Below are 15547 nucleotides of genomic sequence, written 5' to 3'. Positions count from 1 at the left end.
AACTCTTGTCTTGATTACATACTTTGCTACCTGTCTTGATGCCATCTGCAAATTTAGCTACCATGCCTTTGCTCCCCTTATCTAAGTCATTGATAACTGTTAAAAAGTTGAGACCCCAGCACAGACCCCTGCTGGATTCCACACATCACATCCTGCCAGTCAGACAAAGACCCATTTATCCACACTGTTTTCTACCAGCCAGCTAATCTTCAATCCATTACACCCTACACCATGAGCTTATAACTTTTTGCAATAACCTTTGATGTGGCACTTTATCAAATGCTTTTGGAAATCCTGTGCAGTATGTCCACAAGTTCCACCTTCAGAGCACTCTAGTAAATTGGTTAAATATGATTTCTGTAGTGGGTAGTTTCAAATTTATTTAATGTATTGCAATCCTCTCCAATTTGCAGAAATGTGGCTTGGTTCTAAGTTGGAAGAGAGTACAAGGGGCTTCAGGAAAGTTGCAAGGTATGTATAGTTTGCACGTCTCATTGGAGTTGTAAATCGGTTATTTGATATGTTGATTTAGTCTGCTCATGAGTATATTAGAATATCCACTGATCTCTATTAAGAGTATTTGGGTTTTTGAAGCGCTTAATCTTAGTTTGTTCCAAAATATCATATGGATGGTAGGCCACGGTGATTCCCACAGGCAATTTCCTGTGCATTGTTTTGCTTTTCTCTGCTGAAGTAATAGAAGTCCAAAGATGTGTGGGTTAGGTTGATTGGCTATGATAAATCCCCCCTTATTGTTCGGGGGGTTATGAGGGCTATGGGAATAGGACCTAAGTGGGATTGTTGTTGGTGCAGGCTCGATGGGCCAAATGGCCTCCTCCTGCACTGTAGATTCTATAAGTTGTTGAGTTTCCACAGTTGGCCTCCAGGAAGAGAAGTTCCTTTAGATTACTGTTTTGACTCCTAACTACAACTTTGGATTAGCTTGATTAATCTTTAGCACCCAACTTTGAGCCAGAAGGTGTTTGGTCGGGAAATGAAAGACAAAATTGAAAAATAGCCTGATACTAAAGACCAAAGTTCATTGTTATAGTTCACCAAATTACTGTGAATGAACAGCATTGTTGGAGGTGTTTAACCAAGACCCCCTTTGTCTGCTTGGTGAATGTAAATGTTCACATAGTGCTTTTCACAGTGAAGAGATTTCCTGTTGACCAACACTCCTTCCTCAATTAATGCCAAAATCAAGTTATTCAGAATTTCTTGGCAAAATAACAGTGAGGCTAATGAGGTTCTTTGTGTACAGATGGGAATAGCAACTTTAGGCAAGGAGCTGATGCATGGTTAATCTGAAATGCCCAAAAGTTGCACCACTCCATTGTTAACTTTGCAAAACATTGTAGAATCATAGAATGATGCACAGAAGGAAACTATTTTACTCATCATGCCTCAGCTTGTTCTTTGGTAGATTGATTAATCCACTCTTTCGTCATAGCTGTGTACTGCCTTTCGTAACTATTGATTCTTCATTTTGCTTTGAGGTTTTTTTGGTCAATTGCCTTAAATCTGCATCTTCTACCACTGGAAACAGCTTATTTACTCTGAGCGAAACAATTTCTTATTTTGAAAACCTCTAGTAAATCCAAAGGTAACTCTCTCCTCTCAGGAATACAACTTCAGTCTGTCCAGATAACTTTTATCCCTGGTATCATTCCCATAAATCTCTTCCGCACCCTCTTGAAGAGCTTTACTTCCTTTCCAAAGTGTGATGCCCAGAATCTGTCATGTGTTATTTGCTTTTGTATTTATACTTTTGCTTTTTTACTTATACTTTTGCTTCTTTAAATAACCTTCTGAAATTAAAATCTTCAAAGATTTGTGTACATACAACCCTCCATCTCGCACTGTCTCTCCTGCACCCCTTTAAAATTGTATCATTTAATTAATTTTGCCTTTCATTTCCTGATCAAAACATGTCACTTCACACTTTCATAGAATCATAAAATCTCTACAGTGCAGAAGGAAGCCATTTGGCCCATGAAGCCTGCACCAACGACAATCCTACCCAGGCCCTATCCCTGTAACCCCACATATTTACCCTGCTCATCCCCATGACACGAAGGGGCAGTTTAGCACGGCCAATCAACCTAAACCCGCACATCTTTGGATTGTGGGAGGAAACCCACGCAGACACTGGATGTTTGTGGAAACTCCACACAGTCACTCGAGGCCGGAATTGAAATGAGGTCCCTGGTGCTGAGAAGCCGCAGTGCTAATCACTATCTGTCATCAGTCTGCCCAATTGCTTGACCTTTTTCAATGTCTTCCTGAAGACTGTTCTGATCCTTCAAGTATCATATCATTAGCAAACTTTGAAAATATACCCGAATACCCTAGTCCAGGTCACACGTTATCAAAACAGTGGTCCCAACACCCTGGGATTTCAGCAGTCTGGAAAAACAACTGTTCACCACTATTCTCTGCTTTCTATTTCTTGGTCCTTGTATTTGTCCTGCAACTTTAACTTTGCTAATGAATCTATCATGTGCTGCATTGTCAAGTATCTTTTGTTGTCCTCTGTTAAAGTTTGGTAATTTAGTGTGAGCTATCCTGATGCCTACAAGATGGAAAGCTTAGATAGCATGTCTCCTTTTTTGAGCAATTGAGCATTTTTCTGTCTCGTTTTAACCTTTTATAATTTTAGTCACCTAGGGAGCTCTGGCTTTGCATGCCCCCCCCCCCCCGAAATTTATTTACTCTGTATCTAATCTATCACCTTGGGAAGGCTTCCTATTATTCAGTTAGTGTTTTGCTCACCAATTTTTTTATTGCAGTCCACCTAGGCCACATCCACTTTCCAACTTAGTGAAGCTAGTGCTCGTCCAGTTAAGTATTTTTATGCTTGTTTGAACTTTGTCATTTTCCACACCATTCTAAACTCAATGCTATTGTGATCCCTGTTCCGCCAAAATGCTTCCACTGAAACCTGCTCCATTTGCCCCAAGTTATTCCCAGGACTAGATTCTGCATGCATCTTTCCTCATTGGATTTGAAACATACTGTGAGCCATGTTACAGAAATTCCCCTCCCTTTAACCTGTTACTAGCTAAGTCTATATCAGGATAATTGAAGTTCTGTGTTAACACGGCTAAAGTCCTTGCATCTGCCCTACTTGTGCAGAAACTGATTTGGGAGTTAAAAAGTTGCCTATTTGAGAAATATTTCAAAATTGCTGAGGATATAAAATACTGCGGTGGCACGTTGGCATAGTGATTCACACTGCTGCCTCTCAGCGCCAGAGACCCCGGTTCGATTCCAGTCTTAGGTGACTGTGTCTGGAGTTTGCATGTTCTCACTGTTTGTGTGGGTTTCCTCCCATACTCTCAAGGTGCGCACGTTAGGTGGATTGGCCATGATCAATGTGGAGGGTGAGGGTTGGAGATTGAGTCTGGCTAGGGTGCTCATCTGGAGGGTTGGTTCAGACTCCATGGGCCAAATGGCATCCTTTGGATTGTAGGGATTCTATGATTGTCGTAAGATGCTGTGCAAAATGTAAAGCCGTTCAGCATCCATGTTAGGATAGTGTGTCCAGCAGTGTTAAATTATGTATCCTTCTTCGGATGATTTTGTGAAATTATACGTTGCCCAATAATGCAAAGTCTACTTTTCATCCCTATCTGGTTTCAGACTTTTTTATGAACACCTAAAGTAGATAAATGAATTATTACAACTTCAGCAATTTTAAAAGCTCAATGTTGTTAAATGTAATTTGCATCATCAAACTTTTTTGTCTTGGTAGCATTTGGTTTTTGTGAGTACAAAGAACCCGAATCTACACTACGTGCTTTGCGATTGTTGCACGAACTTCAAGTGGGAGACAAAAAACTGCTTGTAAAAGTAGATGCGAAGACGAAAGCTCAGCTGGATGAGTGGAAGGCCAAAAAGAAAGGAGTCAATGGAGTATGTTACATTTCTGTAATCACCTGCACACTTTTATATTCACAACCGTAAAAACCTATCCATGTTGCATGTAAAATGTCACTACTTCAGTTCTCCATTCACGTTTACTCATCATTTGACATGTACTAGGCCTTGTTCAGTAAGGCATTTGACAAAGTCCCTCATGGCAGGTTGGTTAAGAAGGTTAAGGGTCATGGGATACAAGGAGAGGTGGCTAGATGGGTAGAAAACTGGCTTGGCCACAGGAGACGGAGGGTAGCAGTTGAAGGGTCTTTTTCCGGCTGGAGGTCTGTGACCAGTGGTGTTCCGCAGGGCTCTGTACTGGGACCTCTGCTATTTGTGATATATATAAATGATTTGGAAGAAGGTGTAACTGGTGTTATCAGCAAATTTGCGGATGACTTGAAGATGGCTGGACTTGTGGATAGCGATGAACATTGCGGTACGGTAGCACAGTGGTTAGCACTGCTGCTTCACAGCTCCAGGGACCTGGGTTCGATTCCCGGCTTGGGTCACTGTCTGTGTGGAGTTTGCACATTCTCCTCGTGTCTGCGTGGTTTTCTCCAGGTGCTCCGGTGTCCTCCCACAGTCCAAAGATGTGCGGGTTCGGTTGATTGGCCATGCTAAAATTGCCCTTAGTTTCCTGAGATGTGTAGGTTAGATGGATTAGTGGATAAATATGTAGGGATATGGGGGTAGGGCCTGGGTGGGATTGTGGTTGGTGCAGACTCGATGGGCCGAATGGCCTCTTTCTGTACTGTAGGGTTTCTATTATTCTATTGTCGGGCAATACAGCAGGATATAGATAGGCTGGAAAATTGGGCGGAGAAATGGCAGATGGAATTTAATCAGGATAAATGCGAAGTGATGCATTTTGGAAGAACTAATGTAGGGGGGAGTTATACAATAAATGGCAGAGCCATCAAGAGTATAGAAACACAGAGGGACCTAGGTGTGCAAGTCCACAAATCCTTGAAGGTGGCAGCACAGGTGGAGAAGGTGGTGAAGAAGGTATATGGTATGCTTGCCTTTATAGGACGGGGTATGGAGTATAAAAGCTGGAGTCTGATGTTGCAGCTGTCTCGAATGCTGGTTAGGCCACATTTGGAGTACTGCGTCCAGTTCTGGTCGCCGCACTACCAGAAGGACGTGGAGGCTTTAGAGAGAGAGTGCAGAGAAGGTTTACCAGGATGTTGCCTGGTATGGAGGGTCTTAGCTATGAGGAGAGATTGGGTAAACTGGGGTTGTTCTCCCTGGAAAGACGGAGAATGAGGGGAGACGTAATAGAGGTGTACAAAATTATGAAGGGTATAGATAGGGTGAACAGTGGGAAACTTTTTCCCAGGTCGGAGGTGATGATCACGAGGGGTCGAGGGGTCATGGGCTCAAGGTGAGAGGGGCGAGTATAACTCCGATATCAGAGAGATGTTTTTTACACAGACGGTGGTGGGGGCCTGGAATGTGCTGCCAAATAGGGTGGTGGCGGTAGACATGCTGGCATCGTTTAAGACTTACCTGGATAGTCACATGAGCAGTCTGGGAATGGAGGGGTAGAAACGAATGGTCTGGTTGGACCAATGAGTGACGTAGGCTTGGAGGGCTGAAGGGCCTGTTTCCTGTTCTTTGTTCTTGTTTACCCAGCTTCAGTTGGAAGCGATAAAATAAAACAAAACTAACTTCAACAAATAAATCAAAGAAAAAGATTTAATAAAGAAATGTCATTACTCCAACACTTGAGGCCACATCCTGAGCCATCTAAGCTCCCCACAATTCCCAACTGCTGCTTATCTATAACTGAGTCAGCTGGTCAGCTGACCACCATATCATTTTGTCATTGGTCACATAACAGATTCTATTGTTATCATTGGTTACATTCTAACAGGCCTTCTGATTTTGGAAGCCTTAACACATTATGATAAATTTTACCCAGTAACAGCAGATAACCTATTATTAGAGAAGGAAGTTTAGGAGATGAAAAATAATTAAATTGTTGAACATTATTTTTTAAATGAAATAAATCTGTCATTGCAGAATGGACCCCTTCGGGACAGAGTTCAAATCCCTAATTGCATTTGAGTTTATGTTCAAGAAATTAAAACTTCATAAGACCATGAGACATAGGAGCAGAATTAGGCCACGTGGCCCATCGAGTCTCCTCTACCATTCAATCATGACCAATATTTTTCTCATCCTCATTCTCCTGCCTTTTCCCCATAACCCCTGATCCCTTATTAATCCTTATTAAGGGGCGGCACGGTAGCACAGTGGTTAGCATTGCTGCTTCACAGCTCCAGGGTCCCGGGTTCGATTCCCGGCTCGGGTCACTGTCTGTGTGGAGTTTGCACATTCTCCTCGTGTCTGCGTGGGTTTCCTCCGGGTGCTCCGGTTTCCTCCCACAGTCCAAAGATGTGCGGGTTAGGTTGATTGGCCAGGTTAAAAATTGACCCTTAGAATCCTGAGATGCGAAGGTTAGAGGGATTAGCGGGTAAATATGTGGGGGGTAGGGCCTGGGTGGGATTGTGGTCGGTGCAGACTCGATGGGCCGAATGGCCTCCTTCTGCACTATAGGGTTTCTATATAATCTTCTATATAATCTATAATCAAGAACCTAATAAGACCAAAAGACTACAATTGAAGTTCGGTGGGGTGGAGGAGGAAGAATGCTGTTCAGCCAAATACAGACTTGGGACTTCAGAGAGGGTGCATATACCTTTATAATTTAGTCCTGATTCTGTTGAGCATTGTCCCAATGATAGTAGTGTGATAGCACTTGGCAGGAACAATATTAAATTTACTATTCTGTACCAGTTGATGTGTGTATCATGGTAATGCTGTGAAGGTTTTTGTTGTTGAGCAACAATGGACACTTCATAAAGTGTCGGACAGTTTCAATTTAGCCCAGTGCATGTCGAACTGTATTTCATGAAAGGAGTTCAAAATATGATGAGAGAACCATAGAAACCATAGAAAATTACAGCTCAGAAACAGGCCTTTTGGCCCTTCTTGTCTGTGCCGAACCATTTTATGCCTAGTCCCACTGACCTGCACTTGGACCATATCCCTCCACACCCCTTTTTCTTAAATGTTAAAAGTGACCCCGCATTTACCACTTTATCCGGCAGCTCATTCCACACTCCCACCACTCTCTGCATGAAGAAGCCCCCCCTAATATTCCCTTTAAACTTTTCTCCTTTCACCCTTAACCCATGCCCTCTGGTTTTTTTCTCCCCTAGCCTCAGCGGAAAAAGCCTGCTTGCATTCACTCTATCTATACCCATCAAAATCTTATAAACCTCTCTCAAATCTCCCCTCAATCTTCTACGCTCCAGGGAATAAAGTCCCAACCTATTCCATCTCTCTCAGCTCAAGTCCCGGCAACATCCTTGTGAACCTATTAATATGCCCCAGGATGCTGTATGCTTTATGAATCACCCAGTCCTGTTGCCTTCAGTGATTCATGTGCATATATATGCACCCTCTGCTCCTGCACTATCTTTAGAATTTCACCCTTTATTTTGTATTATTTCTCTGTTCTTCCCACCAAAATTATTCAGTTGGCCTTCTCTGCATTAAATTTCATTAGCCAATTGTCCACCCATTCCACCAACCTGTCTTGTATCCTTTTGAAGTTTGATACAATCTGCTCATGGTTTACAATGCTTCCAAGTTTTGTATTATCGAGAAATTTCAAAATTGTGCTCTATAGGAACAGCAGCCCTAGCACCAACAGATGGGGAACTCCACTTTAAACATGCCTCCAAACCAAAAAACATCCATTAACCTCCCAACACTGTCTTCTATCACTCGGTGTATTTCATATCCATGCTATTTGCTAATAGGCCCTAGTGTTTCCTGTTGCAATGTGTTTATCGTAAAATGAAGTTTTGCTTAATTTTATTTGCCAACTTTTTAAACACCTCTTTGCCTACTTTCCTTCCCCTCTTTACTGGTGGAGGATCAGACCTGAAAATTCAGTTGAGAAGCTCCTTTTGTTGAGGCAAAGACTCAGAGGTTTACAGCCCAATTTGTCCAAGCCGCCCAGTTTTTGCCATTTAAGCTAGTCACAATTGCCCCATATCCCTTTATGCCCGTTTTACCCATGTAACTGTCTAAATGCTTTTTAAAAGACAGAAATGTACCTGCCTTTAAGATGACCTCTGGCAGCTCGTTCCAAACACTCCACCCTCTGTGAAAAAATTGCCCCTCTGAACCCTTTTCTATCTCTCTCACCCCCCCTGACCTTAAACCTATGCCCTCTAGTTTTAGACCCATAGAATCATAGAAACCCTACAGTGCAGAAAGAGGCCATTTGGCCCATCGAGTCTGTACCGACCACAATCCTACCCAGGCCCTACCCCCATATCCCTACATATTTACCCGCTAATCCCTCTAACCTACGCATCTCAGGACATTGAGGGGCAATTATAGCATGGCCAATCAACTTAACCCGCACATCCTTGTACTGTGGGAGGAAACCGGAGCACCCGGAGGAAACCCATGCAGACACGAGGAGAATGTGCAAACTCCACACAGACAGTGACCCAAGCCAGGAATTGAACCCAGGTCCCTGGAGCTGTGAAGCAGCAATGCTAACCACTGTGCTACTGTGCCGCCCCAAAACTCCTCTTACCTTTGGGACAAGATGTTGACTTCTCTATGCCCCTCATTATTTTATAGACCTCCATGAGATCACCCTTAAGTCTCCTATGTTCCAGGGAAAAAAAGTCCCAGTCTATCCAGCCTCTTATAACTCAAACCATCAAGTCTCTGTAGCATCCTAGAAAATCTTTTCTGTACTTCTAGTTTAATAATATCCTTTGTATAATAGGGTGACCTATTAGAGTTTCAGGTTTTTAGGTGTCCAGATCACTAACAACCTGTCCTGGTCCTCCCCCATACCGACACTATAGTTAAGAAAGCCCACCAAGAGGGGAGTAAATTGACTAGCAGCAAAAATATTTAAAGGAAGAAATGGACTTGTGTTTATATTGCATGAACTTCCCATTTGAATTGATGGATCTTGAGGGCAAAGCTCAATTCAAAATGTTCCAACTTTCAAGTCCAAGACAAAGCTCATGTTGCTTATGGCTGATTTAAAAAAACAAATAGCCAAAATGCTGCCTCTCGTTGGCAATAAATGAATCATGAGAAACAGACATTTGTTGTAGCTGGGAATTAGTCTACTGCAATCCTTAATGTTGGATATAATTTTTATTTTTGTTGCATCCTGTAGGATACAAAGACAGAAGATTCATCAGATGATGTTGTAGATGAGGAAACCAAGAGGAGAGATCAGATTGTGAAGGGAGCAATTGAAGGGTTAATAAGAGAGTACTCCAGTGAATTAAATGCACCTTCTCAAGATCAAGATGCACATCCTAGAAAGAAGAAAAAGGAAAAGAAGGAGGAGGTATTTGTATTATAACCATAGAAATTTATGGCACAGAAGGAGTCAATCAATTCAGCCCATCCTGCCTGGCTACAGAAGAGCTATTTCAGGGAACCTCTCCTCCCTATCGTTGGTCCATAGCTTTGTAGCGACAGGTGCACATCCATATGATTTTTCAATGTGGTGAGGGTTTCTGCCTCTGCTGTCCCTTCAGACAGCGTTCCAGAACACTTCATCCCTCTGAGTGAAAAATGACACTTCCATTCTGCTCTAATAATTTTGTCAAGTACTTTAAATCTTATGGTCTGGTAGTGGTCTTTGTGCTACAGTATTTATGTCTTTCTGCTCCAACTAAGCCCCTCAATTAAATCTTGCCAAAGCCTCTTCCCTATTCCTGAGTAATCAGCAACAGACTTTCCTTATAGCGAGCCAATGGTGTCGTGGTATTGTCACTGGACTGATTCAGAAACTCGGGGGTAATTCTCTGGGGAGCCAGGTTCAAATTCCACCCTGGCAGATCGTGGAATGTGAATCCAACAAACTATCATGAATTTATTATTGTAGAAAATTTACAAAAAAACATCTTGTTCACTAATGTCTCTTAGGGAGGCAAATCTACTGTCCTCAACTGGTCTGGCCGATGTATGATTCTGTAACCACAGCAGTTATTTGGCCTGCCGTGTCTGCTGGCTGCCTGAAAGAACCCTTCGTGGCATTCCCTCACTTTTTCCCTGCATGTTCTTCCTTTATCAAAAATAATCCAGATCCCTCTTGAATGCCATATTAGAATCTACCTCGGGTAGTCTATCCTAGGTCCTGAATACTCAATGCATATGAGGTTTTTCCTTATGTCGCCATTACTTTTTGCCAATTATCTTAAATCTGTGCCATCTTGTTCTCAATGGGAATAGTTCTTCCCTATCGACTCTCTCCAGACCCTTTGTGAATTTGAATACTTTTGCCTAAATTTCCTTTTAAGCTTCTCATCTCCATCCCAACTTTCACAAGTTATCTACTAAACTGAAATCCTCATCCCATGAACCATTTTCTTGAATCATTTCTGCACCCTCTCTAATGCTTCCTAAAGTGCTACAGCCAGAATCGAATGCAATTCTCAAGCTGAGGTCCACCCAGTGTTCTGTGCAAGTTTAACATAACATCCTTGCTCTTGTGCTCAATGCCCCTATTAATATGCCCCAGGATGCTGTATGCTTTATGAATCACCCAATCCTGTTGCCTTCAGTGATTCATGTGCATATATATGCACCCTCTGCTCCTGCACTATCTTTAGAATTTCACCCTTTATTTTGTATTATTTCTCTGTTCTTCCCACCAAAATTATTCAGTTGGCCTTCTCTGCATTAAATTTCATTAGCCAATTGTCCACCCATTCTACCAACCTGTCTTGTATCCTTTTGAAGTTTGATACAATCTGCTCATGGTTTACAATGCTTCCAAGTTTTGTATTATCGAGAAATTTCAAAATTGTGCTCTATAGGAACAGCAGCCCTAGCACCAACAGATGGGGAACTCCACTTTAAACATGCCTTCAAACCAAAAAACATCCATTAACCTCCCATCACTGTCTTCTATCACTCGGTGTATTTCATATCCATGCTATTTGCTAATAGGCCCTAGTGTTTCCTGTTGCAATGTGTTTATCGTAAAATGAAGTTTTGCTTAATTTTATTTGCCAACTTTTTAAACACCTTCTCTTTGCCTACTTTCCTCCCCCTCTTTACTGGTGGAGGATCAGACCTGAAAATTCAGTTGAGAAGCTCCTTTTATTGAGGCAAAGACTCAGAGGTTTACAGCCCAATTTGTCCAAGCCGCCCAGTTTTTGCCATTTAAGCTAGTCACAATTGCCCCATATCCCTTTATGCCCGTTTTACCCATGTAACTGTCTAAATGCTTTTTAAAAGACAGAAATGTACCTGCCTTTAAGATGACCTCTGGCAGCTCGTTCCAAACACTCCACCCTCTGTGAAAAAATTGCCCCTCTGAACCCTTTTCTATCTCTCACCCCCCCGACCTTAAACCTATGCCCTCTAGTTTTAGACCCATAGAATCATAGAAACCCTACAGTGCAGAAAGAGGCCATTTGGCCCATCGAGTCTGTACCGACCACAATCCTACCCAGGCCCTACCCCCATATCCCTACATATTTACCCGCTAATCCCTCTAACCTACGCATCTCAGGACATTGAGGGGCAATTATAGCATGGCCAATCAACTTAACCCGCACATCCTTGGACTGTGGGAGGAAACCGGAGCACCCGGAGGAAACCCATGCAGACACGAGGAGAATGTGCAAACTCCACACAGACAGTGACCCAAGCCAGGAATTGAACCCAGGTCCCTGGAGCTGTGAAGCAGCAATGCTAACCACTGTGCTACTGTGCCGCCCCAAAACTCCTCTTACCTTTGGGACAAGATGTTGACTTCTCTATGCCCCTCATTATTTTATAGACCTCCATGAGATCACCCTTAAGTCTCCTATGTTCCAGGGAAAAAAAGTCCCAGTCTATCCAGCCTCTTATAACTCAAACCATCAAGTCTCTGTAGCATCCTAGAAAATCTTTTCTGTACTTCTAGTTTAATAATATCCTTTGTATAATAGGGTGACCTATTAGAGTTTCAGGTTTTTAGGTGTCCAGATCACTAACAACCTGTCCTGGTCCTCCCCCATACCGACACTATAGTTAAGAAAGCCCACCAATGCCTCTACTTTCTCAGAAGACTAAAGAAAATTGGCATGTCAGCAACAACTCCCACCAACTTTTACAGATGCACCATAGAAAGTATTTTTTTCTGGTTGTATCACAGCTTGGAATGGCTCCTGCTCTGCCCAAGACCACAAGAAACTCCAAAATGTTGTGAACGTAGCCCAATCCGTCACGCAAACCAGCCTCCCATCCATAGGCTCTGTCTATACTTCCTGCTGTCTCAGCAAAGCAGCCAGCATAATTAAGGATCCCACACACCCCGGACATTCTCTTTTCCCTCCTCCCTTTGGGAAAATATACAAAAGTCTGAGGTCAGGTACCGACTGACTCAAGAACAAGTTCTTCCCTGCTGCCAGCAGACTTTTGAATGGACCTACCTCGCATTAAGTTGATCTTTCTCTCCACCCTAGCTGTAACTGTAACACTACATTCTGCACTCTCTCGTTTCCTTCTCTATGATTAGTATGCTTTGTCTGTATAGTGCGCAAGCAGCAATACTTTTCACTGTATGCTCATACATGTGACAAATCAAATCAAAGACCAGAGATGTATACAGCATTCCAGGTGTTGCCTGAACAATGTCTTGTACAACTTCAACTCCTGTATTCAATGTTCTGACCAATGAAACCAAGCATACCAAATACCTTTTTTACCACCCTCTCCACTTGTGACTCCACTTTCAAAGAGCTATGAACCTGTACCCCTAGATCTTTTTGTTCAATAACTCTCCCGGACGCCCTACCATTAACTGAGTAAGTCCTGCCCTGGTTCAAGCTACCAAAATGCATCACCTCGCATTTATCGAAATTAAACTCCATCTGCCATTCATCAGCCGACTGGCCCAATTAGAACCCCTACAGGGCAGAAGGAGACCATTTGGCCCATCGAGTCTGCACCAACAACAATCCCACCCAGGCCCTATTCTACTACCCCACATAGTTACTTTGCTAATCCCTCTAACCTAGACATCCTGGGACACTAAGGGGTAATTTAGCATGGCCAATCAACCTAACGCGCGCACATTGACTGTGGGGGGGAAACCGGAGCAAACCCATTCAGACACGGGGAGAAGGTGCAAACTCCACTCAGTGACCCGAGGCTGGAATTGAACCCGGGTCCCTGGCGCTGTGAAGAAGTGAACCACTGTGCCACCGTGGCACCCTGTTGCAATCCCAGATAACCTTTTTCACTGTCCACTATGCCACCAATCTTGGTGTCATCTACAAACTATGCTTCCTAAATTCTCATCCGAATCATGACTATAAATGACAAATACAGTGGACCCAGCACTGATCCCCAAGGCACACCGCTGGTCAGAGGCCTCCAGTTTGAAAAACAACCCTTTACAACCACCTTCTGTCATCAAGCCAATTTTGTATCCAATTGGCTACATCACCCTGGATCCTGAGAGATTTAACCTTATGCAATAACCTACCATGCAGTACCTTGTCAAAGGCCTTGCTGAAGTCCATGTAGATGTCGACTGCACTGCCTTCATCTACCTTCTTGGTTATCTCTTCAAAAAACTCAATCAAATTTGTGAGACATGATTTTCCACCCACAAGTCATGATGACTGTCCCTAATCAGTCCTTGTGTCTCTAAATACCTATAGATTCTGTCTCAAATACCTTCGAACAACTTACCCACTACAGATGTTTGGCTCAGTGGCCTGTAGTTCCCAGGCTTTACCCTACAGCCCTTCTGAAACAAAAGCACATTTGCCACCCTCCAATTGTCAGGCACCTCACATGGCTGTCGTTGAGTTAAATATCTGCTTGGGGACCTGCAATTTCTTCCCTAGCCTCCCACAACGTCTTGGGATGCACTTCATCAGGTCCCGGGGATTTATCTACCTTGATGCGTTTTAAGACTTCCAGCACCACCTCCTCTGTAATATGTACACTCCTCAAGACATCACTATTTATTTCCCCAAGTTCCCTAACATCCATGCCCTTCTCAACAGTAAATACTGACGAAATATTCATTTAGGATCTCGCCCATCGCACGTACTTGATCTTGTCGATCCTCAAGAGGTCCTACTCTCTCTCTAGTTACTCTTTTGTGTTTTATGTATTTCATCAAATCCCTACAGAGTGCAATTCAGCCCATCAAGTCTGCACCAACAGCAATCCCACCCAGGCCCTATCCCACAACCCCACACATTTACCTTGCTAATCCCTCTAACCTATACATCTGGGACATTAAGGGGCAATTTAGCATGGCCAATCAACCTAACCTGCACATCATTAGACTGGGGGGGGATGGGAAACTGGAGCACCCGGAGGAAAGCCACGCAGACATGAGGAGAATGTACAAACTCCACACAGACAGTCACTCAAGCCAGGAATCGAACCCAGGTCCCTGGAGCTGTGAAGCAGCAGTGCTAATCACTGTGCTGCCCTGGAAGCTCTTTGCCTTATTTACCAAAGCAATTCCATGTCCCCTTTTTGCCCTCGTGATTTCTCTCAACTCTTCTACTACACCCTCTATATTCAAGGGATCCACTTGATCCCAGCTGCCTATGCATGTCATGTGCTGCCTCCTTTGTGACCAGGGCCTCAATATCCCCAGTCATCCAGGGTTCCCTACTTCTACCAGCCTCACCCTTCACTCTAAAAGGCATGTGCTTACCCTGAACCCTGGTGAATACACTTTAAAAGCTTCCCACTTACCAGACTTCCCTTTTGCCTGCCAATGGACTCCCCCAATCAAGTTTTGAAAGTTCCTGTCTAATACCATCAAAATTGGTCTTGCCCCAATTTAGAATTTTAACTTTTGTGGCAGGCCTATCATTCTCCATAGTCTCTGAAAACTAAATAGAATTATGATCACTGGCCCCAAAGTGATCCCCCATTAACACTTCTGTCACCTGCTCTTCCTTATTTCCCAAGAGGAGGTGAAGGTTTGCCCCCTCTCTAGTCAGGCCAGCCATATACTGAATGAGAAATTCCTCCTGCATACACAACAAATTTCTCTCCATCCAAGCCCCGAATACTATGGTTGTCCCAGTTAATGTTAATCACTTTGGGAAGTGTGGCTGTCGCAAATCTTCCCACCAGGATATTAGATCGCCTCCAGTTCACGTGTAACCCGTCCCTCTTGCCTCAGATGCCCCCTGCCCCAGAAGAGATCCCAATGATCCTCAAATCTAAATCCCTGCTCCTTGCACCAGCTCTCAAGCCACACATTCATCTGCCTAATCTTCCTATTCCTACTCTTGCTAGCATGTGGCACTAGTTCAGAAATTACTACCCTCCAGGTCCTGCACTTTAGCCTTCTGCCTAAGTGTATCTATTCACACTTCAGGACCTTATCCCCTTTCCTGCCTATGTTGTTGGTACCAATGTGTATAACAACCTCTGGCTGCTCACACTCCCCCTTAAGAATGTCCTGTAACCGCACAGAGCTGTCCTTGACCCTGGCACCTGGGAGGCAACACCCCATCCTAGAGATCATAGAAACCCGACAGTGCAGAAAGAGGCCATTAGGCCTATCGAGTCTGCACCGACCACA

The 15547-nt window shown here is 43.5% G+C and overlaps 1 protein-coding gene across 8 annotated transcripts in view; it reads left to right on the top strand.

The window, feature by feature from the left end:
- The window catches only part of rbm25b (RNA binding motif protein 25b), a 129967-nt gene that overhangs the window by 28600 nt on the left and 85820 nt on the right, over positions 1 to 15547 (top strand). For all 8 annotated transcript variants that reach the window (XR_013500013.1, XR_013500011.1, XR_013500012.1 and 5 more), the window contains exons 6-8: positions 414 to 471; positions 3758 to 3918; positions 9152 to 9328. Coding sequence is in view for 4 of the 8 variants with exons in the window: in XM_078233698.1 (XP_078089824.1) it covers positions 414 to 471; positions 3758 to 3918; positions 9152 to 9328 (396 nt within the window). In the remaining 4 variants the exon portion in view is untranslated. The remainder of the gene's footprint in view (positions 1 to 413; positions 472 to 3757; positions 3919 to 9151; positions 9329 to 15547) is intronic.

Source organism: Mustelus asterias, chromosome 18 (genome assembly GCF_964213995.1).
Source record: "Mustelus asterias chromosome 18, sMusAst1.hap1.1, whole genome shotgun sequence".
In the NCBI taxonomy this organism is placed as follows: domain Eukaryota; kingdom Metazoa; phylum Chordata; class Chondrichthyes; order Carcharhiniformes; family Triakidae; genus Mustelus; species Mustelus asterias.
The sequence above is the reverse complement of the archived record's forward strand: the minus strand, read 5'-3'. Positions and strand labels throughout refer to the sequence as shown.